Here is a 24844-nt window from a genome sequence, read left to right on the forward strand (position 1 = left end):
AATACAGAGATTTTCAAAGGTGGTAGCGCACTGCTAAAAATAAAATGCAAACCCCAAGTTTGACCTCAAGCATACCTGCTTTGTGCATGTATTGATGTGGGCTATAACTTCAGAACCCTCTCTAGTGATATTCCTGTAAATGTGCTTTACAAACAGGAACAGCTGATGACAAAGGACTGAAAAGAGTCTTGAATTTGCCCTCAATGGTGCACTATGTCAACAAATGTCCCAGAGTGTTGGGAAGCTCCTAACAGTGATGAAAGATGAAGTGTTTGCTGCAGTGGCAACATGACTTTTGGATTCTGGAGCTTGCCCAATAATTTTTTTTATAAATATGATCAAGATTCCTCCAAGCATGAGTATACTTGACAAGAGATTTGTGAATTTGGAAGACTTCTGCTAATCTTGTACAAAGAAATTTCTATATACAACATCAAAAATGTTAGGCTCTCAAATTTTCATGTACTTATCTAAGCGGTCAAGAGAGTATCTGGCTTTGATGAGGACAATCATTAATATAAAATTACTTGCCTTGCTTTGACATAAGGGCACTCATAGCACAATCAGTGACCTTACATGCTGCACAGCTCCAGTATCAGGTTACAATAAGCTTAAAAAGTCATGTCAAGCTTTCAAAACACTTTACGTCTCCAAGTGCTTCAAACTTGTCTCTTGCTCAGCTTTCATCACCTTAAGTGACAAGTGCTTTATCTAGCCTTCCATGCTCCCTTTCACTGAAGATAGTTAACATTTTGGAAAAGACTGCAAATTCAGTGTCGGTAGTGGAAACCCCTTTCTCTTTGCTAGACCTAGCTGTCTAACCTCTTACAGAGGACAAGACTGTCAAAATGTTTCTGCAAATGACTGTGGTGCCCAAAGCCCTGAACTTTTAAGATAAACATGGCTTTGCAGACATGCTAAAATATTTTCTCAGGTGATAGCTTAAAAACCATGAACCGGACTAAGTTGAAGATCGTCTTGGACGTCACTGGAACATTCAGAAGTTTAGAAATCTGTTGCCAATGCCTTCAGGATGTTTTGCAACAATAAGTTTGAAAAGCTGTTTAGAGAGTTCTTTGCTTTGACCATCTCAGGATGTTCCTTGTGTGACATATTGGTAGTGACACACCTTTTCATAGGCTGTCAGTTCGGATTGAACCAGTTGTTAGAATTGTTATACATTGTTATCACTCTTACATTAGTAGTTTTACATTACTAGTTTGTTTTTTCATTGAAAGGTTTTAACTTTCTACTGTGTGTGTGAACCCGGTGCTATATTGAAACTTGTGAAACGTTGAAACTTTATTTCACATTATTACACATAATTTGTTTCAGTTTGTCTACATATAAGCTACTTGGGTTGTTACTAGGCCTGTCACGATAGCAAATTTTGCTGAGCGATTGATTGTCTCAAAAAATTATTGCGATGAACGATAATATTGTTTGAAGACCGTTTTACACTGATGTAATGGAAATGACGTAATAATCCATGCGATTTCCTGCCAAAGACAGATACACTTTATTTTCAAAAGAATATTTAACACTGGAGCTGATAAACAAAATAAACAAAACAACCGAAAACAAAATGGATTCTCAGTCTCCATTAACAAAAAATGTACTTGATAAAAACTAAACAACATAAAACCAAAGTGGAAATAAATATTGCATTCAACCAAAAGAGTGCAGATTATGAAGTCTGTATATTATGTTGCCCTTCAGTAATAATTAGATTTAAATAGAGAAGATGGGCACATCGACTACCTGATGCAATAGTTCACACTACATGATTTTTTGCTCCTATTTTTCCCCTTATGACAATCTTAGAACGTTGGTCTTTCTAAGATTGTGTGGTGTGTTACGGTAGATCATCGTTGCCGCTCCGATCTAAATCAGGGGTTTTCCCCTTCTGGGATCGTTAACGCAGCCTGTTGAATGTGACAGGTAGCCAATCAGAAAGCGCTGATTCTCCCCCCTGTTTTCTGAGGGGAAATTACGGAGGGGAATCCCAAACAGCTGACACGGCGAAACCCGAAGTCCAGCGGACATTGGAGATGATATGTGGAAACAACATTAATGTTTATTCAACATGCAAAGAATATAGAAATGACAAGGGGAGGAGTTGGAGCGAAATTGCTACTGCAGTTGATAAACCCGGTAACTTTTCAGCTGTTCTTCGTTAACGTGACGTTAATATGTTCTAATGATTTTCATTCAGTCAGGACTTTACGCTGACACTAGCCACATGCATTGCAGGTAGACTGTAATAAAGCATTGATTAATGCCTGGTTTTAAAATTAGTTAACTGGACTTGTAGTCATTATTTTGTGCCCATTGTTGGACACCACACGGCAGGAACGAACCCGATCGAACCGTTATACCTAGGATTTCTGTCGGCTAATGTGTGATCTGTTAGGTTTTGAAAATGGGCCGACAATCGGCCGACAGCTCTAAGATCCTGTATTGTGCCGCTGGGCTTTACACTAAGGAAATGAGGAAGGAGGGTCAGTGGGGAGTTGAGCCTGTTTTCATTCGGTGTCATCAACAGAAAGAGAAAAAGGACGGAAGAGACGATAATGCCGATAATTGAAATGACATCAGTTTTAATTTATCGTACGATTAATTGATTTATCGTTTATCGCGACAGGCCTAGTTGTTACTGTCATGTTTAGTGATTGAAGCAGCAGCCAAAAATGTAGGATACGTATGAGAATTAAATGAAACAAAGACAAAATCCAATTTACAAAGAAGGAACATCCAGGGGAAGACAAAAAGTCTAGCAAATACAAAAATGTAAAGACAAGAGGGGATTTAAGGAGGACACAAGGAGAGTGACGAGGTGTGGCAAGGTAACAAAACAAACTGGCAACAGAGAGAGAGGAGTTAAAATACTGTGAAGTTAAGAGTGGGAACAATCGGCTTGATGAGGTAACTGGTTGCAGGTGTGAGTAGTTGGAGCAGAAGTCAGGCTGAGCGGCAGGAAAAGGTGGCACAGGGAAGCTGGGAAGATATACTGGGGAACACAAGAGTGAGGGAGGAAACACAAGGGAGCTGTAAATAATTCAAACACTAAAGAAACTCTAAGACTAAAGAAAATGTGATAAAGTAGAAAGAAACAAAGACATGAGGAGAAACTATAAAAAGAACTAGACAGAAACAAGACTGATATATATATGTGTGTGTGTGTGCAGGTGTGTGTGTGTGTGTGTAGGTGGGTGCGTGTGTGTGTGTGTGTGTGTGAGATAGAGTGGGTCATGGATGTGGGACCCAAGTGGTTGACAAAATAAACTCAGTTGACAAACTTCTGGAGCATGTTTTATATTTCAGTCTGACTGAATCTCTCCACTGGTCCGTTTGTCTGGGGATGATGTGAGTTGGTGTATCAGGAAGAGATACTTTATTCAGCTAAGATCAAATATTGGCACTTTGGCTTTTTCCCATCAATATTCCTCGTTTTCTTTATGTTTCCTTTAGTTTATTTTTTCTTCACAGCATGCTTTAGTTCATTCATTCACTCTCATCCTTTCTTCCACTTTTATCTTTCTTCTGTCGTCCCTGTGTTAGTTGTTTCCTTGCCTCTTCTGTTTCTCTTCTTTATTTGCTTAGCTATTGTTTTGGTTCTTTATTTCCCTCCATTAGCTATCAGCTTAGCAGTGCATTATGAGTGTGAGAAGCGCTGCTCGGGCTTGTTGTGTGAAAGAAATGGAGCCGGCGTGACCTCGAACTGTGGGCGGTGCAGAGCTTCAGTCTGGCGGCTGCTCTTCAGTCAAAGCGGAGGGAGGACACGGTGCACACACGCGCGCGCGCACCCACGCACACACGCAGCCAAATCACAACAACGACCAGCACCGCAGTTAGAGCAGCATGGAGCTGTAAGGACCTGGGACTGGCCGGGACTGGTTTCCCATCAACCGACTCCACTTCGGTTTCAATAACTTCTCCGAGCTACGAGCGTTTTTCCCGCAACATGGAGAGTAAAGGCAGCGGGCTGCTTCTGGTTGCGCACTTTATCCTCATCTGCCAACAAGGTAAGTCATGCTGCGGGATGTATTTGGTCCACACTACACCTATTATGCTGTTTTCTCGTGTTCACGCTCAGATTTAGCTGAATGTGATTTATTTTTGTATTTCTCGTTTTTCGCTGGCCAACTTTTGCGGTTATTGCGCAGCAGCTCCAGGTGCGCTGCTTCGCCAGAAACACACTAAAACGATAGCGCTGCTAATGAGTTTGGATTAGATGCTTTTGCCCAAGTTTAGTTCCATCAAACAAAGGGCTGTGGGTCTTGGCTTCATGTGTGTGATGTCTCCTTTGTTTTCTGTTGGAAATCACCCGGTGCTTCTGCGGGATGATAGATTAAAACGCTGGGAGGAGCAGAAGGTATCCTATCAGCTCCAAAGCGGAGCTGTCAAGCATGAAAAAGTGGTTTGGACGCGGTCTCACTGGTTCATTAAAGCTGTCAGATGCTCCTAATCTGTCTGAAACAACAACCTTAATCCTCCATCCCTGGTGAAAAATTAATATACTAACTATGTTCAATTTTAACATACTTGAGATCAGACTAATCATGAGTATTCTTCAAGTTTACTTAGGATTAGTTAACTTAAAGTGTGACATTTTGGAACAATTTTGTGCTTAGTGTACTTTAATACTATTTAAATTGTATTAAAGCACAATTTAAAGTGTACTAAGTGTGCTTCACATACTTTGTTTGAAAACTTAAGTTACACTTAGTATACAGTACTTTAAGTATATTGCTTTTTATGTAATATAAATGTGATTGATTAGTATATTTTGAGTGTACTATTTTTGTGATTGAATTACATTTAAAATGTACTTGCAATGTATTTTAAGTACATTGTCATTACATATTTTATATATTAGTAGTGTGATTACAGTATACTACAATTACATGTTTGGTTTATTATAATTGCTAATGTAGTAACTTTTTAGTTACTTAATGCCTTTAATTATTCTGCTTTGCCACTTTGTACATTACATGCTTCATACACACTACAGTACTGCAAACACATCAGGCTACCAGAACACAGAAGGACCAATTACAACACACTTTCCAGGTGAAACTAATTACATTGTACTTTCAATATATTCACATTTTGGTAACACTTTATTTGATGGGATGTGCATAAGACTGACATGACACTGTCATAAACATGACATAACACTTGTCACCCAACTTTTAAAACAACTTCTCATTAATAGTGTCATTATTTACCGAATGACACTTCATTACACCTGTTAGTATGTCCTAACAGGTGTCATGTTTATGACAGTATCATGTCAGTCTTATGCACATCCCATCAAATACAGTCTTACTCACATTTTTCAAGAGTACATTGCCAATATACTATCACAGAATTGTACAAATTTACAGACAACATGATTATGAAAATTAGCACAATAAAACAACAGGTGCACTTTAAATGGTAAATGGACTGAACTTATATGGCGCTTTTCCAGTCATTTTTGACCACTCAAAGCGCTTTACACTAGAGTCACACACACATTTATAACACCGATACGCATATCGGTAGGCAATTTCGCGTTAAGTGCCTTGCCCAGAGGCACATTGACATGTGGCAGGAGGAAGCTGGAATCAAACCTACAACCTTCTGATCGCAAGACGACCACTCTACCAAAGAACGTTGATCCTTGCAGGGTGGTGAGGGGGGCTGGTGGTGCCCGTCTCCAGCAGTCATCAGATGAGAGGCGGGGTTCACCCTGGACAGGTCACCAGTCCATCACAGGGCCCTGAAAGCTAAAAACAAATAAAATGTGTGAAAGAGAAATGGTACAATAACAAGGGGAATAAATTCTGTCCAATTATTTTTTTAAATCAAATCATGTTTATTAAGCACTTAGTGTTGGTAAAACACCAGTTTTTACTGTTAAAAATGTGGCCAGCTGCTCATTTAAAAGAAAAGAATCCTTCCACCATAAAGACGATGTGAAGGTTCATCCTCAGAACTGGTTGGTGATCTGGTGGAGCCAGAGCCTCTTCTGAGACAGGAAAGGCTTTAGGTTTTCTCATTTCTGAGCCCTGGCTTCCTCTTTCATCTTCATTTGCTTAGACTGCAAAAATATGTCGAAGATAAAAACAATGATGAACGAGTTATAACAACAGCCTCACAATATCAAAGTCTCTTTGGGATACTGAGCTTAATTAAAACCTTTATGAAGAAAACTATAGCAAGTCGCAACCTCCATGCAGTTATAATATGAAGCTGAATGATTGTTATAGTAATAATAATAAAAGTCACAATAAAATTAATAAAATAATTCTTTCTGAAACCAACGTAAGTTTATATCTTTACTGCACTCTTTATAATTAAACAACGATAATTAGAATTTGGAAGCAAACTTACCACCAGCTAGCAACACGTTAGCAGCCTTTGTCTCTTCGAGCTCCTTTCGTGTCCCGCATTTAATTTCCATCGGTTCTTGTCCAGTTGTGTTGTCGTCTAATTCGACAACACAACTTGAATTTACCAAAACTATCAAGGCCGTCTCTACTTTTAATTCAATATTATGCGAGTAAAAATGGCGAACTTGAACAGCGTATGTTATCTTCTCTGAAATCACAGCTTTTCTTCTTTTTATGGCGCTTTTAAAAAAAACTGAAAGTGTGCAATACCGCCACCATCTGGTCTGGAGTGTGAACTGGAGCTAATGCCGTTCAATAATAGATCTTACATCATACATCTGAAAATGGATTGGGTAAAGACAGCTTCCGTGTTTTAGTTAAAAAACTGAAAACAGATCATATTCGGAGCGATGTAAAACTGAAGATACCTGCTACATTTAATGTTCAGGACAAGTATTGTTTTTGTTGTAGCAACTCTGTCACTAAACTGTCAATGTTTTATATTTTGAGGTATGAACACATTATTTACTTTGTTAAACAATATTACATCAAGTTCCACTATAAGGACTGTTATTTTTTTAATTCTTTAACATTTTAACAAAAATAGTAAAAGATTATTAAGGCACCTAAAATGGCATACTTTATTAGCCTAAAGTACACACTGAGATGTAATTTAAAACATACTGAAATTAATCATTTAAAGTAAGTGTTAAGTGAATTTTTCAAAATTTTATTTTGAGCATATATTTTAAAATATATGCTCAAAATAGATTTTTTTTTTAATTCATCTTGTGTCTAAAAGCAAGAATGAGCATATATTTTAAAATATATGCTCAAAGATATCTTTTACATATCTTTAAAACATATATTTTAAAGATATTTAAAATATCTTTTAAATATACACTTGAGAAAGTCTATATTTAACGTACTTGTAAATGTACTTGAGCAAGTACATATTAAGTATGCTTTTATTTAATATATTTCTTAAAAGTGTATTTTGATATAATTATATTTAAGTATGTTTAAAGTTATAACGTCAAAATTGGTACAAGAATGCTTTTAGTATACTTTGTATATATTTATAGGTAGTAAACTTAATACTTAGTGTACTTAAAATGCACTTACACAAATGTAAGTATAGTTGAAATATACTAAAGTATATATTTTTTTCACTAGGGAGTGCTTCACAGAGACACCTACTCTTGCTGCAATGATCTTATTTCTAATTGGGTAAAGTTTCTGTTGCTGCAGGTCAGATGTCAGAGAGAAAACAGGCCTCCAGGACAGAGAAGTTTGTCAGGATTTCATCTTGTGTCTAAAAGCAAGAATGAAGTGACCCAGAGTTTTAAGGACTTTATGTTAGTAAGAAGTCAGTCTTGCTTGTTCCACTTTCATCTTGGCTGCAGCCCAATGAAGTGCTTAAAATATTTGGTTTCACTCTGATTAACATCTGAGGAAGACAAAACAGCTCAGAATTTGAAGGAGAGGAGAGATTTTATAAACATTGCAACTTTTCTTATCACAAATTGCTTAATAGAGGACAATCCAGGGAGAGGAAGAACTTTTGGAGTCCGTTGATAGTGTAACATTTTGTGACACTTTTTAAACCCCACGTACCGTTAAACTGATATTTCAAAAACTTGCGATTTATTAAATGTTTCCTGGTCCACTTTGAGAGGTAAATGTGAATGACTTACATGATGATGTTGTTGTAATAAGGACAGCAAAATTGTTGATTGCTGAAGTTGGACGAAGTTGGACGAAGCAGCTCAAACAAAAAGTGCAGAGGAGAAAGTCTTTTGAGAATTTGTTCAGACTGAAGGTGACAGCAGTGAAACCTGCTCAGCTCCGTGTGTGTAGTCACTGGGGTTTGCTAATTGATTAACCAGCTGACTGTTAGTAGAAGTATAAGCTCATGATGTATTTAATGGGATTTTGTATGCTCAAAGACTGTAGCGACACATTTACTAAGGATGGTTGAATAGCACTATATGAAATATTAGAGTATGTAGATGGCACACATACTTGGCAAAGACTAACCACTGCTGTACTGCTGTTTTATGTCTTCCAGTTTGCTTATGCTTGGACAAGTTATCAGTTATTGAAATGAAGTAACCAGTTACTAGGGTTGTCAAAAATAATTGATATTTCAATATAATCTTTAGTAGAATTTTTTTCTTAAAGATACAAATTTTTATCAAATTTAATATGAACTTACCTGAGTTCCAGACCAACGTTTTGCACTGGTGCACTTAATTTTTGTTCTGAGGTAAACCAACACAAAAGTTAGGAACACCATTTTTTTTCCCAAATATCTTTTTATGGATTATTAGCAAAATATTCATAAATATGGTACAAAACAATAATTCAATCAATAATCTTTATTGTCATTATAGAAACCATGTAATAAAAATTACATGGAATATGCAGAGCAATCAAATTTTAACAGATTTTAAGCCACAAACAAATCCCAGCAGTCACACATGATTAATGTGTAACATGATTATTATGCAAAACTTAACTGAGGTAAAATAAATAACATTTGCACAAAGTAGAAAAACAATACCACAAATAAACAATGGCATTTGAGATAACCTTGTTTGTATAATATCTCCACATTTGTGGATATATTGTTCTCAAATATGAAAAGAGAAGAAATGAGAAGATTTCTCATAAGCAGTTAAAAAGGGTGTCAAATTTTATACAATCTGTTTTCAGAACCTCGGACAGTAAATGTTATCTTTTCCAAGTCCATACAAAACATATGATCCCTTATCTATTTTATATCCCCTATAAAACAGTCCTTATTCAATGTGAAGGGGGAGCTAAATCTTCCCACTGTAACAAGATGGCAAAGGATGAAAATGAGAGCATTCTTTATTTAAAACATAAGTCCAGTTCTGACACAACTTCAAAGAAGGTGGAGAAGGAGTTTAGCTGGATCATCACCAATCTCTGATTGGTTTAGGCCACAAAATTGATCTAATGTGTGCCTGTTGTAAACCTCAGGAAGATTTTCAGCGTTAAACACACTTTTTTTGTTTCTAGGCTGGTTGCAGCAGGGCAACCTCTTTCTTTTTTTTCAGGTGCGCTATTGAGAAGTCTGGTGTTATTTATGACTAAATTGCTCACACTCTAGATCCCTTCTGACTCATATATTTGTCCAAACAGTTTGACTTTTATGTGGCAACACTGCCACAAGAGACATTCAGCTCCTATTCTGTCCATAGCTTCTCACCTGATCATGAGCTGCACTGAGTTTTAATTTCATGGGAAGTACATCCATAGAAATCATGAGCCTCTCCCTTTAGCCGACAAGACAAGGCAAACAGTGTTGTTTGCATCTAGGCATCCCTGGCAAGGATGTGACATACTAACCTAAACCTAAGACCATGTTTAAGAGCAATTTAAAAGGCCAGTAAAGCTCCTGCACCTGCAACAGTGAAGGAGAAAAGCTGTTGGTTGACATAAGTCAACATTATCTGTTTAAATGTGAACCGTTACAATCTACTGCCTTATTTGTTGTCTATTCAAAATATTATTCAAAATTGCCAGAAAGAGAAATTGTACAGGGATCCTGCTAAATAAATCTGCATGGACCAAATCCTGGCATACATTGTAAAAAATATGCCTTGTATTAGCCAGATCCATGTTTGCTTTATTAACTTTGCCTTTTGATAATTACATGACCATAAAAGCCCAATGTATCAGATATTATATAACAAGTTTGTAAAAACTGGACAATGTTTCAATTATTTGCTGTTTTGTTTTCTCATGTTCAGAGTATTCAATATACTGTTCTAGTTTTAAAAATGGAAATTCTGTGACAATAGTTTCTTCTGTCAGCCTTTAAATGGTTAAACGACTTTCAATCATAAAAGCAAATTGAAGTCTTTTCTTTAGTGTAGCTTGTCATAATGCTGATATTATTTGAAACTGGAAACATGTCCAACTCCTAAAAATGTTCAGCACGCTAAGCTTTGATTTATGGCATTTTGTTTAGTTTTAAAATCTACATGTACAAACTATAATGTTTTGTTATATGGAGGTTTATATTGTATTTAATCAAGCTTCCGTTGTGTTAAGTGAGCTGCCAAGAGACAACTCTAAGGGGAAGAAGAAAAAAAAAGAACAGCCTGGAGTAAAAATGTAAGAAGTCTTTGCCTAACTTTAATTTTCTTCATTTCAAAGCTGACCTGTTTCAAGTTTGTGTGAGGAACACAGTTCCAAAACATGATTGTATTTCAATAACCAGCTCCTATAAAGTGAAGCTGATGACAAGTGTGATGCATGATTGCATGGCAATTTGTCTCACTGCCAGTCTGTGGAAAAAGGACGAGACTCTGTGGCAGTGTGAAGCTGGGGCAGACGTGTGAGAGTACAGAGTGGGTGAATGGGTGGGAAAGGGGAGAAGGGCTCCGTGAATGGGTGGCAGAGTGGGGTGGGGAATTCTGGAGTTCCTCGGGCCCGGAGGTCTCACAGGGAGATTGGAGTGCAGGTTAAGCGGCGCTCCTTCGTTCATTAGTCTTCCTCAACATCCCCAGCCTCGTTACCAACCCCATTTCCTGCCAGCTTCTATCTCTGTTCTCAGGCCCGCTTTGTCTACTGTACACTGTAAAAAACATCATACCTTGCATCAGATAAGGCTTCATGAGCTTTAGTCTGCACTGTAAAAAAAAACGGCCTCATTTTACGGTAAAAAACTGGCAGCTGAGTTGCCAGAAGTTTACCGTCTTTATACGGTAAAAGTCTGGCAACCAAAACTGCCAGTTTTTTACCGTATTTCTAAAATACGGTAAAATTCTGGCAACCAAAGCTGCCAGTTTTTTACCGTATTTCTAAAATACGGTAAAATTCTGGCAACCACAGCTGCCAGTTTTTTACCGTATTTGCTAAATGCAGGATTTTACCGTATTCTTGAAATACGGTAAAATTCTGGCAACCACAGCTGCCAGTTTTTTACCGTATTTGCTAAATGCAGGATTTTACCGTATTTTTAAAATACGGTAAAATCCTGGCAACCACAGCTGCCAGTTTGTCACCGTATTTTGTAAATGCAGGATTTTACCGTATTTTTAATATACGGTAAAATTCTGGCAACCACAGCTGCCAGTTTGTCACCGTATTTTGTAAATGCAGGATTTTACCGTATTTTTAATATACGGTAAAATTCTGGCAACCACAGCTGCCAGTTTTTCACCGTATTTTGTAAATGCAGGATTTTACCGTATTTTTAATATACGGTAAAATTCTGGCAACCACAGCTGCCAGTTTTTTACCGTATTTTGTAAATGCAGGATTTTACCGTATTTTTAAAATACGGTAAAATACCGTACTTCCTAAAATATTTTAAAAAAAATAAAATGTGGTTTTGCCGTAGTAAATACGGTCATGCTGACTGAGGCATAATATCTACATGAGTGAAAAACACATCCAGACTGTATGATATATTGACATTTTATTGTAAACCCTCCCCCCAAAAAAAACTTATGGTAAATTACTGGTCTCTGTTCCTACCAGAATTTTACCATACAAATTATAGTACAACAACCAAGGAAGTGTAACCTGTCAAGCATTTCTATACAGAAAGTTATAAAGAAAATAATTTCTAATTAAACAAAAATACAGATTACGAGTAATCCACTTAAAGAAACAATTTCTATTTAAAAAGTCAAGTTAAAAAAAGAACTGATTCTATTTTATGTCCAGTTTCCTCACGGTATTACTGAGATCTGGAAAACAAAAACAAAACAAACAGTATGTGTCCACATAAGAGATAACATATTGTAGAAGACAAAATGGTGATAAAAGGATTCTTGTTCTGGGTTGAGAGTCACAAGTCGCTGAGATCAGACGTTGCTCAGGATGGTTGTAGTCTTCCCAGTCACAGGTTGAAATTGAGACTCGCATGTTGTCAATCGGGTGTTTCCTCTCTGCTGGAAAACAAAAAGAAAAAGTTAGAAAGATGCACTACATGAACATCTTATTCGCTTAAATGTTTGTTTCACCTTTGTTGACTTGCATATGGACACAGGTACTTCAACCAGGTGGTGTGATCATTTCTGACTGAAAATTCAGTAGTTAAACCTTTGTTTGTTGTCAACAGGTGTGATCCTCTGGTCTGCAACCAGACAAAATACACAAACAAAAAACAAATAAAAACAAATATAACTGTTTTAGGCAATTTATGAAATAGATACTCACCATTTATCTGAGTCTCATGAAGGCCAATAGGTTGTCTTCAACCATTTATGTAAGTTACATTTCCTGCAAGCTAGCAGAAACAAAGCTGTAAATGTGAACACTTTTCATACAGGCAAACAAATTGATACAGCTGAGACAATTTATGCTAGGTTAGTTTTTCTCAGTCACTTTTGGTGCATTTCTCGAGTCATTGTTGGCATTTACAAAACAGTAAGCGCATTTCTCAAAACAATTTGTAGAAACAGGAAAAATAGCATTTGATTGCTTTCAAAATCCTTAGTTCAGCTCTTAAAATCCTGTCTGTTAACATATCAGTGACTCAAAATAATAAGTTATAGTCTCTCTATGTACAGATAAGACAGTCAAATCGATTAGTCATGAGAAGAGACTACAAAAGGATCATTTACGCCAGTGTTTCTCAACCCTGGTCCTCAACGCCCCCCTGCTCTGCATGTTTTAGATGTGCCTCTACTCCAGAACAGCTGATTCAAATGATTGGATGACAATCAAGTACTGCAGAAGCTTGTTAATCATCCAGAGATACAATTCAGGTGTGTGGCAGAAGGGAAATACCTAAACCTGCAGGACAGGGTGACGCTGAAGACCAGGATTGAGAAACACTGATTTACGCTTTTGCTATAATTTATTCATGGACCATGCCATGGTGATTCAGAAAGAAAAAGACAGAAATGCAGAGAACAAAAAAAGTAGAAAAGGAGCCACAGGACAATCTCCTCAAGGAAAACTGTACAGTGCTGTAGAAATTACATTACATTTTAATTTCCATAGTCACTTTGTTCCTTAACTCCACTGAGGAATCTTTTTTCCTCAGTGGGGTTAAGGAATGAACAGTAGGGTGGGAGGACCTCCATCAGCATCATGTTGTGGGTCTCAGCCATGTCCTGATGTTGGACTGATGGAAACTGGCAGATGTCCTCAGCCTCTTCTGACTCTTCTTCTGCTTTCCTCCCAACTATTTCCTCCTCAGCCTCACTCCTCTTCTTCTCTCTGGCTGTTCACTCTGCCCAGATACTTGTTCATCAGTTCTCAGACATGTAACATTGTGTTGTGTTCTGACTATATAGAGCATAATGTTGCCAACTGATGGTTCACAAGATGCACCTCCAATCTGTTTCAGAAAACTGGTTGATCGTTGGTTGAGCTAATGGTTCATACACTGACCTGTTAGAGAAACTCAGGACTCACTTGGGAGCAATTTACCAATTCAGGACAGATTTAGAAAATAATAGAATATAAATTAATTAATATATGATTCACATTATGACAACTTTAAGACTTATGCATGTTAAGACTTACACAATGAACTGATGCTATTTTGGAAGTTGAGAATTCAACACAGACACGTTGTTGTCCTGTTGTCCTCATTTTCTGTATACAACCCTTTATCCTCCGGGTCAAAATGACCCGTCTTCAATAAACCCCCAATATAAGCAGCTTAATTGAATTTTAAACACCAAATTCTATCTTGTATATTGTCACTCACCACAAAATGTGTGAATACTTGACTTTTCCCTCTCCACTTGAATTTCTATAGCTTAAGAAAAAAAATGTGCAAAATGAGTTTCGAATGCATTTTTATTCATCACAGTGACTAATTTTCTTTTACTTTTCTCCAGTGAACAAGAGGATGTACAATACAAAAATATGAAAAATAACATAACCCATTCAACTAATTGGCACATGTAGGGCAGTATGCAAGTGCACAGCCTTTGCAGATATATTTCTTACACCTGCAGCACACAGTATGTGTTTTACAGTCTGAGGGCAGAACTGACATCTCTTCCTCTTACTTGGCTTAGCTGAGGAAGTGGCTGTGGTAGATGGATCCTCAGGTTGATCAGGAGCTGCTGCACTCTGAATAGCTTTCACAACTGCTGCTGAGGCTTCTGTGTGGGGGACATGCTTCCTTCTTTCAATGAGTGGAGTTACAAGTGCCTTTCCTAGCTGCTCCAGGAACACCCTCTTCTTGTTGTGCTTATGAGACATCCAGGTTGGGTTGATCTCTATCCAAATCACAAAGGCATTGTAGGAGGACACATCAATGATGTTGTGGAAGATGACCAGGGGCCAGCGGGCAGTCATTCTTCTGCAGCTATATGCTCCAATCACCTTATCTAGGTTGTCCACACCTCCTTTGTTTCGGTTTTATTCCAGGATGATGATTGGCTTCCTGTCCTCACGGTCACTAATGTCGCCGTCTTTGTGCAGTGTGCTCAGAAGAACTACATTCTTGTTTTTCTTTGGGAGGTAGGAAACTAGAGTGGTGGTGGGTGTGAAGGCAAACTTTGAGGAGAAGACCTCTCTCTCCTTTGACCCAAGCAGTGCAGGTGGGAGCTCAGGCTTGTTCTTTTGAACTGTACCAACCATGGTGATCTTCCTCTTCAGGAGCTGCTGTCCGAGTTCATAAGAGTTGAAGAAATTGTCACATGTCACATTGTGACCCCTCAGTCCCTCTGTCACATCAAGCACAACTCGCAACCCCTGGTTCTTCTCTGGGCATCCACTGGTTGACTTCCCAGTATAGACTTGCATTTTCCAAGCATAGCTTGATTCAGAAGCCACCCATGACTTGATCCCATATTTTGCTGGCTTGCTGGGCATATACTGCCGGAAAGGACAACAACCTTTGGACAAAAGACATTAGCATCAGTGATTAGTATCAGTGTCACAGAAAACAGTCAAAGAAATCAATAGTGAAAATCACTTTTATTACAAATATGAAAACAGATTACCTCTAAATGGAACCAGTTGCTCATCCACTGTTACATCAGGCTCTGGATTGTAGAGGTAGGGCAACCGCTCCACCCACTTGTCCCATACCTCTCTTATGGCTGCAAGTTTGTCTGTCATACGTCTTGCTGGTCTTGATTCACGGTCATCAAATCGCATCAGTCTTGAGTAGGTGTGAAAGAGTTTGACTGGCATTGTGGCTCGGAAAATTGGCCTTCCACTCTCTGCTCACTTCTGCTACTGATTGATCTGAGACACAACTAAAACTTTGTAACATTTTATGGTTTGTAAATAACTCTGTGACCTTGATTTCAACTCCATTTGCCTCACGGGTCATTTTGACCTGAAGACCATCTTTGTACCTTGTTTTGTACAGCTTACATGGAAATGAGAATAAAAGCAACACTGAACTTTTTCTATTGTCTGGGCCAATCTAGGAAAAGTCTTAAAATCTCAAGTTAAAAAAATTACATTTAGGGGATTGTTTGGGGGGGGGGGGGGTTTAACACAGTGGCGGGTCATTTTGACCCGAGGACAACAGGAGGGTTAACATATTTTGATCAAGACGATAAAAGCAAATTACAATTATAAAAGCATAGAAGTGTACATAACCAGCTACATGATGTACAAAAGCAAAACTTGCAAAACTAATTTTTTTGATGTGCAGAAGTGACACAGTAATTTGAAGATTGAACAGGTAGTTTTAAGAATTTCAATTCTGTTCTGAGAGATGCACCCAAACTGAGAAAAGCTGTAAAATATTAATATTTAAATTCTCTTATCTTCAAATCCTTCAACTGTCATGGACCCAGTGACTTTAGTGCAAGTATTTTGGGTGTGAGAGTCAAGAGGTCAAAGGAAAATATTAAATAATATCTCTGATGCCAAGCTTTATACTTCTAAGTATTACCAAAGTATTGAAACAAAAGCTAACATGTTCTTCAGAGATTTAACTTGCATGCATGAACATTTCACACTCAAAGTAATTCAAATTAATTATTGAACCAAACTTGGAAAAAGTTGCTTCTGCCATTAACAATAACTTTAAGCACATGTAGTCTGAAGTAGACCAGAAATATAATCTATGCAGCCGTTCCTACAGAAACATTAATGGAAGTGTTGCATCTGTGAAGATTAAATGTTCCATATAGTAAAAATATCTAGCTGCAGTGCATGTACATAAACAGCATGGCTCAGAAACTACACATTTCTTTGTCAGTTGGTTAAAGTTAGCTAACTTCAGTTGAAACCGTGAAAGGGACTCACCTGTGATGTGTTGCCCTTCTCCTCCTGAACGTGCAAAAATAGCAGAAATTTGATTTCAAAGACAGTAGCAGCATCTTGACAAGGACCAGGCCTACTGGGCTCTCAGCACCCTAGTTAGCAACCTTAGTTAGCACAGTGACTTTACTGTGTTGAGTTCAGGACACCACTACAGGAACAGAGTTAAAAGAATCTTGCTGCTGATGCTGAAGGATCAAGCAGCAATGCAAACTAGATAATTATTTGTTTACATGACAAATAACAGTCTCCATTTACTGTAAACCCTACTATTTATCACAATTACAAAATGAAAAACTCTCTAGACCAGGGGTCCCCAAACTACGGCCTGCGTCATTTGGTCTGGCAATGCCGGATCTGGCCCGCCTCCTCATACCAGAGAGCATTCAGTGTATTTTTTCATATATTGTATTTTCTGGTTTGTGGATTTCTCTTCAACCACCAGGGGGCTCTTGAGCAGATGTTAAACTAACTTTCCCTCAAATATATACTAGTCAGTCCCAGTCACCGTTTCACTCACGGTTTTTTTCCATTTCCATTCTGGGTAAAAATCTATCTAAAAGCGACCGCGAATGTGTCGTAGTCAGCAACCCCCCCCCCCCCCCCCCCCCCCCCCCCCCCCCCCCCCCCCCGCCGACAATAAGTTTCTAAGGTATCTTTCTCCAAAAACTAAGACCGGCCCCCGAGCAGAGAAAGGAACAGCTATGTGGCCCTCGCAGGAAAAAGTTTGAGGACCCCTGCTCTAGACTATTCTCTACTAATAGCACAATATTTAAAACCAAGTGTGGGATTTGTGAAACTTCAATGATGGGTGACTTTACAACTTGTATGATTTTGGATAACACTAGAATTGTTCTTTATTGAAGTTTCACAAATCAGATAAAGGTTTTACAAATCCCACACTTGGTTTTAAATATTCTGATATGAGTTGAGAATAATCTAGTCCAGATTTGAAGAGTCTAGGTGTTGTAGTTTTTTAGCTAGAGTAAATTAAAGATGCTGATTGCAGTGAAAAATTAGGTGGAATTGCCCTTTAGCCATTTCCCAAATTGGAAGCAGCAATTGGAAACCAACTTCAGCTTCATTCAAGCAAGAGGGGCTAACATACAGTTCTCTTAATGTTAATGATCAAATGCTCTCATAAATGATGGTGGCGTTGGCTGTAGGAGTTTGCTTTGCAATCGGTGGATCGCCAGATCGATGCCTGGTCTACTGCTGAGATTTCAGTTTGGTGTATTAAAGGCATTATTAAAAAAGAAACCAAAATATCACACCAGCATTCTGTTCTTTGTAAAAAATTATTTTGCAGTCTTGTTTACGCTTTTACATTGTAGATCTAAACATCAGCAAAATTTGTAATTTTGGCTGATTGCTACTGTTAAGTTTAGGGTAATTAACTGCTGGCAATATTACAATTTTTTAAGAACTTTACAATTACTTATATTTTTACACTATATTTCTGTATTTTCTACATTCGTGACTGTCACAATTATTTAGGATATATGTTTATTCAGTTATGATAATGCCATGTATTTTCTACGGCAGTATAATGCTGTGAATATTCTGGTCAGTAACTGCTGGCATTTTACAATTTTTTACCGTAAATTTACTGACTTACAGTGCAATTTTGTATGGGTTTCAATGATTGTCATATTTATTGATAGCCAAAAGAATCATTAGTTGCAGTCCTGGCTGAGATATTAATGGAGCATCTAAATTAAATGAATCTACAATTTTAAAATAAATAATACAAGTCACTCTTCTCTCATTTTACTGAACTAAAGGAACAGCCTCTCACAATGATGGAAACAAAAGTAGCTGTTGTCTTGAACTTGTCTACATATTCAGGCATTTATAATTACCGCAAAACATACAGCAAGCCTGTTAAAATAAATTCAATAGATCCTAAAACTAAGAAATATGAAAACTAAATGTAAATTCTATCCATCCAGATTGCAAACCATATTCTTGCAGTGAAATTTGTATTCTGCTCTATAAGTGGTGTGTAAGAAATCAGAATTTACATTTCTGCTGGACTATTATGTCCATTTTAATATGTCCCTCTCCATTCATGATCTGCGATTTCAGAGATTAGGGTAAGGACCCTTGGGTTCACTGACACGTTCTTCTTATTCTTCTTGGTTTCAACTTTTGTCCCCCGGTCTGGATTGATGTTTAGGAAGCACCTATTCAATACATGAAAATCAACCACTGTAATGAAATATGACTTCATCTAAATGAGGGAAGGAAACAAAAGAATATTACCTCTGAATGAAATCAAGTGTGGAGGCCAGATGAGTCGGATAATGAATGTTGAAGCAAAAGTAACTTGCTAACATTAGACATATAGCGGATGTGAAGGTTGGTATTTGGTCATTCACAACATTGCCGTCAATGCCAAGCATAAAATTCTTGGAAGTATAACAGGAGGTTCCTGACAAAAAATATTCCAGAAAACAATTAGTCTTATACAAACTTTAACCAGTGTAATATTTCTTTCTTAAAATTACTCAGTGAATATTCATATTTACTTACCACATACAATCAAGCATGGTGTGACAGGCAAGTTGTCCACTTTTACTTCTCCTGCTAGGCATGTCTCATCTACATAGTGGAAGAGGGTTTCCTCTTTGTCATTGAAATGAGACAGAAGGAGGAGGACAAGATCTTTCAACTCTTTAGAGCAGCCCTGGACCTGTCCTCTCAGAATATCCAGGTTTCGGACAGTTTGAAGAACTCGTTTAATTTTGTGGGCCGAGACAGTCCTTAAGTAGTCCAGAAGTCTTTTACCCTTTTTTTCGAGATTTTTATGGAAAGTCTCTAGTAGATTTACTCCAGTAAGCTCCTGGAAGTGGATCGTCATACCAATTTCCTGAAACAGGAAGGGCCACTCCTTCACCATAATTTGTAGGTCTTTTCCCTGGTTTATTTCTTTCCTTTGAGTGTAGTAGGTTCTCTGCATAAGATCTCTTATCTCGTCCGAATTTAAGTTATTTTCTTCACTTAGCATTTTCAATTTGACTTTTTTCTCTTTCTGTGTCTCTGCTGTCTCCTGGATTGGCATGACTTCCATGTCCCACTTTATACAACCGTAAATGTCCTGAACAGCTGCATTTTGCTCTGGTGGGACTGTGCCATCTTCATCTAACATGTTTTTACGCTTCCTTATTTTTGGTTTTGAAACCCGTCTCAAATTTTCTATACGATTTTGTAGTTGCTTGACGAGTGAATAATACCCTGGGCCCACTATATCACCTTCAATAATATCTTGGAGTGAAAGTGGATATTTTGCTATCAATTTTTTCGCCACTTCTGTGGTTTCTTGCTTGCGAGGAGAAGCACACACCTCCATCATTGAAGCAACAACAATCCGAATCATTTCTCTTCGAAGGTGGGGTTTCGGCCTTGCCTCATTCTCAAAACACTCAATCAAGTTCTCTGGAAACCTGTTCCAAGGAATTTGAAAAGTGTCAACCCAATCTACTGGCGTGGAATGTATAGAAAATGAAGAGGCAGACGATGTGCTGGTTGTAGAAGGAGATGACAACGACAGAGATGGCTCACTGGAAATTCCACTGGTCTGTGCTATATGATAAAAGGTATATAGTAATGAACAAAAGGTAAAGATAGGCTGCTATATCTCTGTAATAATGTACCTACTGGTTTGTTTCGAAGCTTTCAGTAACTTCCTTGCTTGAATTGGTGTTAGTACAGATCTCAGATCATTTTCATTAATATACTGAAAATCTTCATTGGTCTCCACCCCCAAAGATTCTAGTGTGTCCTCCAAAGTCTGTAGAGTTGAGACTGGGAGATCTGCCAACCCCTCATAAATAACCCTGCGTGTGAGGCTTCGGGAGTCATCATCCATATCTGAGAACAAAACAGTTAAAGAACTCCAGTTAACACAAAAATAACAACCTAAGACTTCTTCCAAAACATCATTAGTATGGCGGTGTCCAAACCTTCTGTCCTAAGGTGCAAAATATTGAAGTTGAAAGAAGTGAAGGGCCAAAGAAAAAAAGTGATAGAAAAAAAGAGGCTAAAAAGAAAAACTAATCAGTTTTTCTTACTCAACTGAGAAAAAGTGATCCACTATGGACATTTTAAAGGTCTCCAAAATTGAATAAATTCATTCAAAGTAAATCTGGGTGCAGCAGGGCTTGCTGGATACATGTGGTCCTCACAAGAGAATGCAAAAAGTTTTGATACTTTAAACTTTTAAATGTGTAGGCAATGTTTTGTGGTAATAGTTAATGTTTTCTGCATTCATTTTGCCTTAATTAAAACTAAAGACTCCATCAGTCATGCTGGATTAGTAAAACTGTTTCATTAGGGGATTATCGTCATTGGCAAAAGATAAAAGAAAAGGAAAACAGTCAAAAGGCTGCAAATGGGTCCTGGACTTAACTTTTCAAAACCCCGGTTTAATGTGACAGCACACTGTGTTTCAGTGGAACCATTTTGTTTCCATTCTTTATGTAAGATGGTAATGGATAGAAATCTATCAAGTCACAGATGTTTAGACACTGCATCTTTTCATCATCTTTCCTAACAGAGTACATGTGATACTCGGGAAGGAATTCTGCTATATACACCGAGACCAGAACATGGACAGTTTCATTATTTATCAATATAAGCTGTAGTTCACCAAACTCCACTGCCTCCATGCTCCCTGTTACAAGAAATTGGCCTTTTTTGTAAGACGTTCCCTTGTAGAGTATTTCAAATGAGACATTTGTGTTGGTCTCAGTGAAGTCAAACTGCCTAACTGCATCTTGAATTGATTTACTGTATAATGTTGAGTAAAAAGGAGAACCAGACTTAATCTGTAAGATAGTCTGACCGCTTTGGCCTGCTGAAACATAAGCCTGCAACATCTGATGTCTTTCAGAGAGGGTGAGGCAGAGATTTTTGAAATTCTTCAAATGTCTAGCACACCTCTTGAAATAACTGTGCTTACTTTCAAAACGCATTGTCCATAGTCTAATCAAGGGTCCAAATTTTATAATCAGAGCTGGATAGTGGCGTAAATAATGGTGCTTTGGTTTTAGATTACATTGTGGGAAAAGCGCTTTTCTTGTCTCCAAATACTCTTGAATAACAACGTCAAGATATGCAATCTGAGCCAAAGAAATTTTCTGAGCACATATCAACTCTACAGTATCTTTCAGCTGGAGAGTCAACTGCCACACATCATCTGCTGTATCTTGTACTTTGTCGCCAATAATGAGGGGCAACAGCCTTAGAAGGTTCCAGTTCTGCGTAGCCTGTCCTGAGAGCTTTGCTGCGTTATAAGTGACTTCACACGGCTTCGAGGAGGCATCAGAGTCACAATATTTGAACTGTTTAATGCGCCTGTTCAAAGTGGAGTAAGTGAACCATCCCTTTTTCTTAATTAAATATTTCAGGTACAATGCCAGGTCATAAGATACAATTCCCTCAAAGAGGTCATGACCTAGACAAGGAGGTAAACCTGGAAGACAGACATGAAAGTATTTCAAAGAATTAAATATTGACCTGAACTTTACACCTTCTACGTCCGGTTCCTCAGCTGTCTGGAGTTCATCAAGAGCAGAGTTGTACCTCTCAATAGTGCGGAGTGGTCCACACACATTTGGGTCCTCACCCTGAAATTCTGATCGGGTTATTAAGCAGTATCTGCAGAAATGCTGTGTGCGACTGAAATTTTCAGAGAACCCACCAATGCAATGTGAGCCTAGATTATCTCCAGCAATGCAAAATACAGTTCCTTTAACTACCGTTTCATCAACCATTACAATCCCATTTTCCTCCAACAGCCTCAGGTCTTCTAGTAACTCAGAAAGAACTTTAGAATGCCCAAATTCCTTGAAATCTTTTTCCTTGCACAATAAAACCAGTGACATGTGGTCTGTGTCAGACCGTACATGAAGTGGCAAGTTGGCAACAGACACATACACGGCTAATATCTTATGTCTCGTCTTTGCTGAGCCTAAAGGATTAACCACTTCAAATGCATCTTGGTACAGTATTAGCTTGAGACATGATGGATTCTCCACAAAAAAGTTGTTGAATTTGTATATCTGACCATCATTAATGTCACTTAAAATGTCTGAAGGAGACTCAGACGTGTGCTGCCTTGATTTCTTCCACAGATCAGACTCCAACAAACATTTCAAAGTCTTCCTCAGAGGAACATAGTAGGCAAACCTATCTGTTCTGTTTTCATCTCTTCCTAAAAATATTTTCTTAGGCTCAACATAGTTGAAGTTTTTTTTGAAGGTTTGCACTCTTGAGTGTGCTGTCCTCATCGGCCCAGTATGGCATATAGAGAATAGATCAGATCCCTTGACAGACTCACAAATGTTGGTGATGTCTTCATCTGATAATGGTGTCTCATTTTTTAGCAGTGACCAAAGTTTGCTCAAACAGTATGTCTGGCCCAACTCGTGTATATTTTGTATCTCCTCAACAATATTCTGGATGGTTGAAGCTGGTAATAGAAACTGCCCTTGCAATTTCAAGTAAAATAGAGAGACATTTCTAAAAAAAAGATCACTGAAATCCTCAGTAATATCATTATCACTTTCATTTGGAGCTGTCTGTAAAATAATCTCATTTCCTTGCGACTCGATGTTATCTGGATCATTGTGAACAGATAATGACTGAGAACCAGAACATTTGTATGAGTCATGGATATTATCTGCAAGATCTCTGTGTTTCCGGGAAATGTGGGCAGTAAACGAGGACTTCACATGAAAAACTTTTTTGCATCCTCTGAAAGGACAATTCACAACACGCCCTTCCACAATATGATGCTTCAAGTGAGCTATTAGAGCCTTAGTAGTTTGACACTGGTGGTCACACAATGCCAACGAGCATTTAAAGTCGGTAACAACCGTTCCGACGCTACTAGGACCAGAGGTGTTGTGTTTCCGATAAAAATGAGCCTTCAACGCTTCATAACGCAAGAACGTGTCTTTGCAACCAGCAGCAGCGCATTTAAATAAACATCGCGGCTCATTTCGATGTAGCTTACAATGAAGTAAATAAAGTCTTAATGTTTTAGCCAAATTGCCACAGAAATTGCAAGTAAACATTTCCTTTGTAGATTAGTAAATTAGGGTTTAATCGGAGCAGGTCCTTACCTGGAAACGGCACGGGGCAGAACCTGAGAGGTGTCTTATTCCCTTTGAGTACGACAGAGAGCAGCGGTTTTCTGCTCCGGAAGTGGCAGAAACGTGATTTATCTCTTATATATTTATTTATTTAATAGGTTATTTCAATATGCTGTGCTATTTTAACTTTTAATAATATGTATTTCATTTCGTAATAAAAATAAAATGAAATATATTTTAATTATTTTTTTCAGCACTGTTAACTTGCGTTTGGAACATGCGCACTTCACAAAAGACCCCGTTTAAGAAAGTGGGAGGGGTGGAAATTCTAAGGAAGTTAATAAGGGTAAACACAGTTGCGCAACCACACATTTTTCAGGTGGACGCGAAAACATAAATCGGCGCCCCACCCCCGTCAGAGGAAGGAGCGCTGTCTTGGGGGGCGGGGTGAAGGAGCGATGCTCACTCGCTCAACCCCCCCAGCCCCGAGGCAACGATACGTTCTCATTGTATGAAGAGGGTTACAATTAGATGTTTTGGAATTCTCGGGCTATTATATTTTCAAATCTTATTGTTTTTCACCAGTTTTTTTTCCGTTTTATCTATAATTTCAGCCCTCACACCAGTCATTAATACAAGGACATTTGTGCTGCACTTCACTTTAATGCCAACAGGATCCTGTCAGGTGCTAATGTACAGGAGATGTGCCAAGTAGTTGGATCTGAATCTTTCACTCGAGTTGAAGGAAAATAGCACACTGGTGCTTGTCTGCACTTCTCCTTCAGAATACCTGGGTTCGATCGTCGGCACGTGGTCAAGATTAAATCTCTTCTGTTTTTGTCCTATGTTCTTGGTATTAAAGACAACTACGTCCTTATGTAAATTATATTCCGGACCTTTTTAGACAAGAGACCTCCCACCGTCAGACTGCATCATAACTAAACCGCAGTTAACATATCAAGCAACTTGGGTAATCGATTGCAACCGCTGTCCCGCTTGTGCTTAAATACTCAACAGAAAATGGAGAACTCTGTGTTTATGTAAGGATTGACGGTACATGTAAATTCTGTTAGTGGTGTAATATTTACGCACGATTTGATTGTTTTGAACGACACATTTTCATGGACA

General features: G+C 38.1%; 2 protein-coding genes and 1 long non-coding RNA gene across 3 annotated transcripts; all 3 read right to left on the bottom strand.

Annotated features, from left to right (window-relative positions):
- Positions 1–12133: 12133 nt before the first annotated feature.
- On the bottom strand, positions 12134–12732 carry LOC111606136. The gene is made up of 3 exons (XR_002751918.1): positions 12585–12732; positions 12389–12501; positions 12134–12316 (listed from the first exon to the last, which is right to left on the bottom strand). It is a non-coding gene; the product is annotated as an uncharacterized LOC111606136 (long non-coding RNA).
- Positions 12733–14188: 1456 nt separating this feature from the next.
- Positions 14189–15777, bottom strand: LOC111610399 (piggyBac transposable element-derived protein 3-like). The gene is made up of 2 exons (XM_023344500.1): positions 15338–15777; positions 14189–15229 (listed from the first exon to the last, which is right to left on the bottom strand). Exons 1-2 carry the CDS (start codon positions 15528–15530, stop codon positions 14751–14753), a joined length of 672 nt encoding a protein of 223 aa, XP_023200268.1. The 5' UTR covers positions 15531–15777; the 3' UTR covers positions 14189–14750.
- A 2126-nt stretch (positions 15778–17903) lies between these two features.
- Positions 17904–23817, bottom strand: LOC111610385. The gene is made up of 5 exons (XM_023344394.1): positions 23747–23817; positions 20277–20489; positions 19152–20201; positions 18882–19050; positions 17904–18802 (listed from the first exon to the last, which is right to left on the bottom strand). Exons 2-5 carry the CDS (start codon positions 20485–20487, stop codon positions 18667–18669), a joined length of 1566 nt encoding a protein of 521 aa, XP_023200162.1. The 5' UTR covers positions 20488–20489; positions 23747–23817; the 3' UTR covers positions 17904–18666.
- Positions 23818–24844: the final 1027 nt, after the last annotated feature.

Source organism: Xiphophorus maculatus, chromosome 2 (genome assembly GCF_002775205.1).
Source record: "Xiphophorus maculatus strain JP 163 A chromosome 2, X_maculatus-5.0-male, whole genome shotgun sequence".
In the NCBI taxonomy this organism is placed as follows: domain Eukaryota; kingdom Metazoa; phylum Chordata; class Actinopteri; order Cyprinodontiformes; family Poeciliidae; genus Xiphophorus; species Xiphophorus maculatus.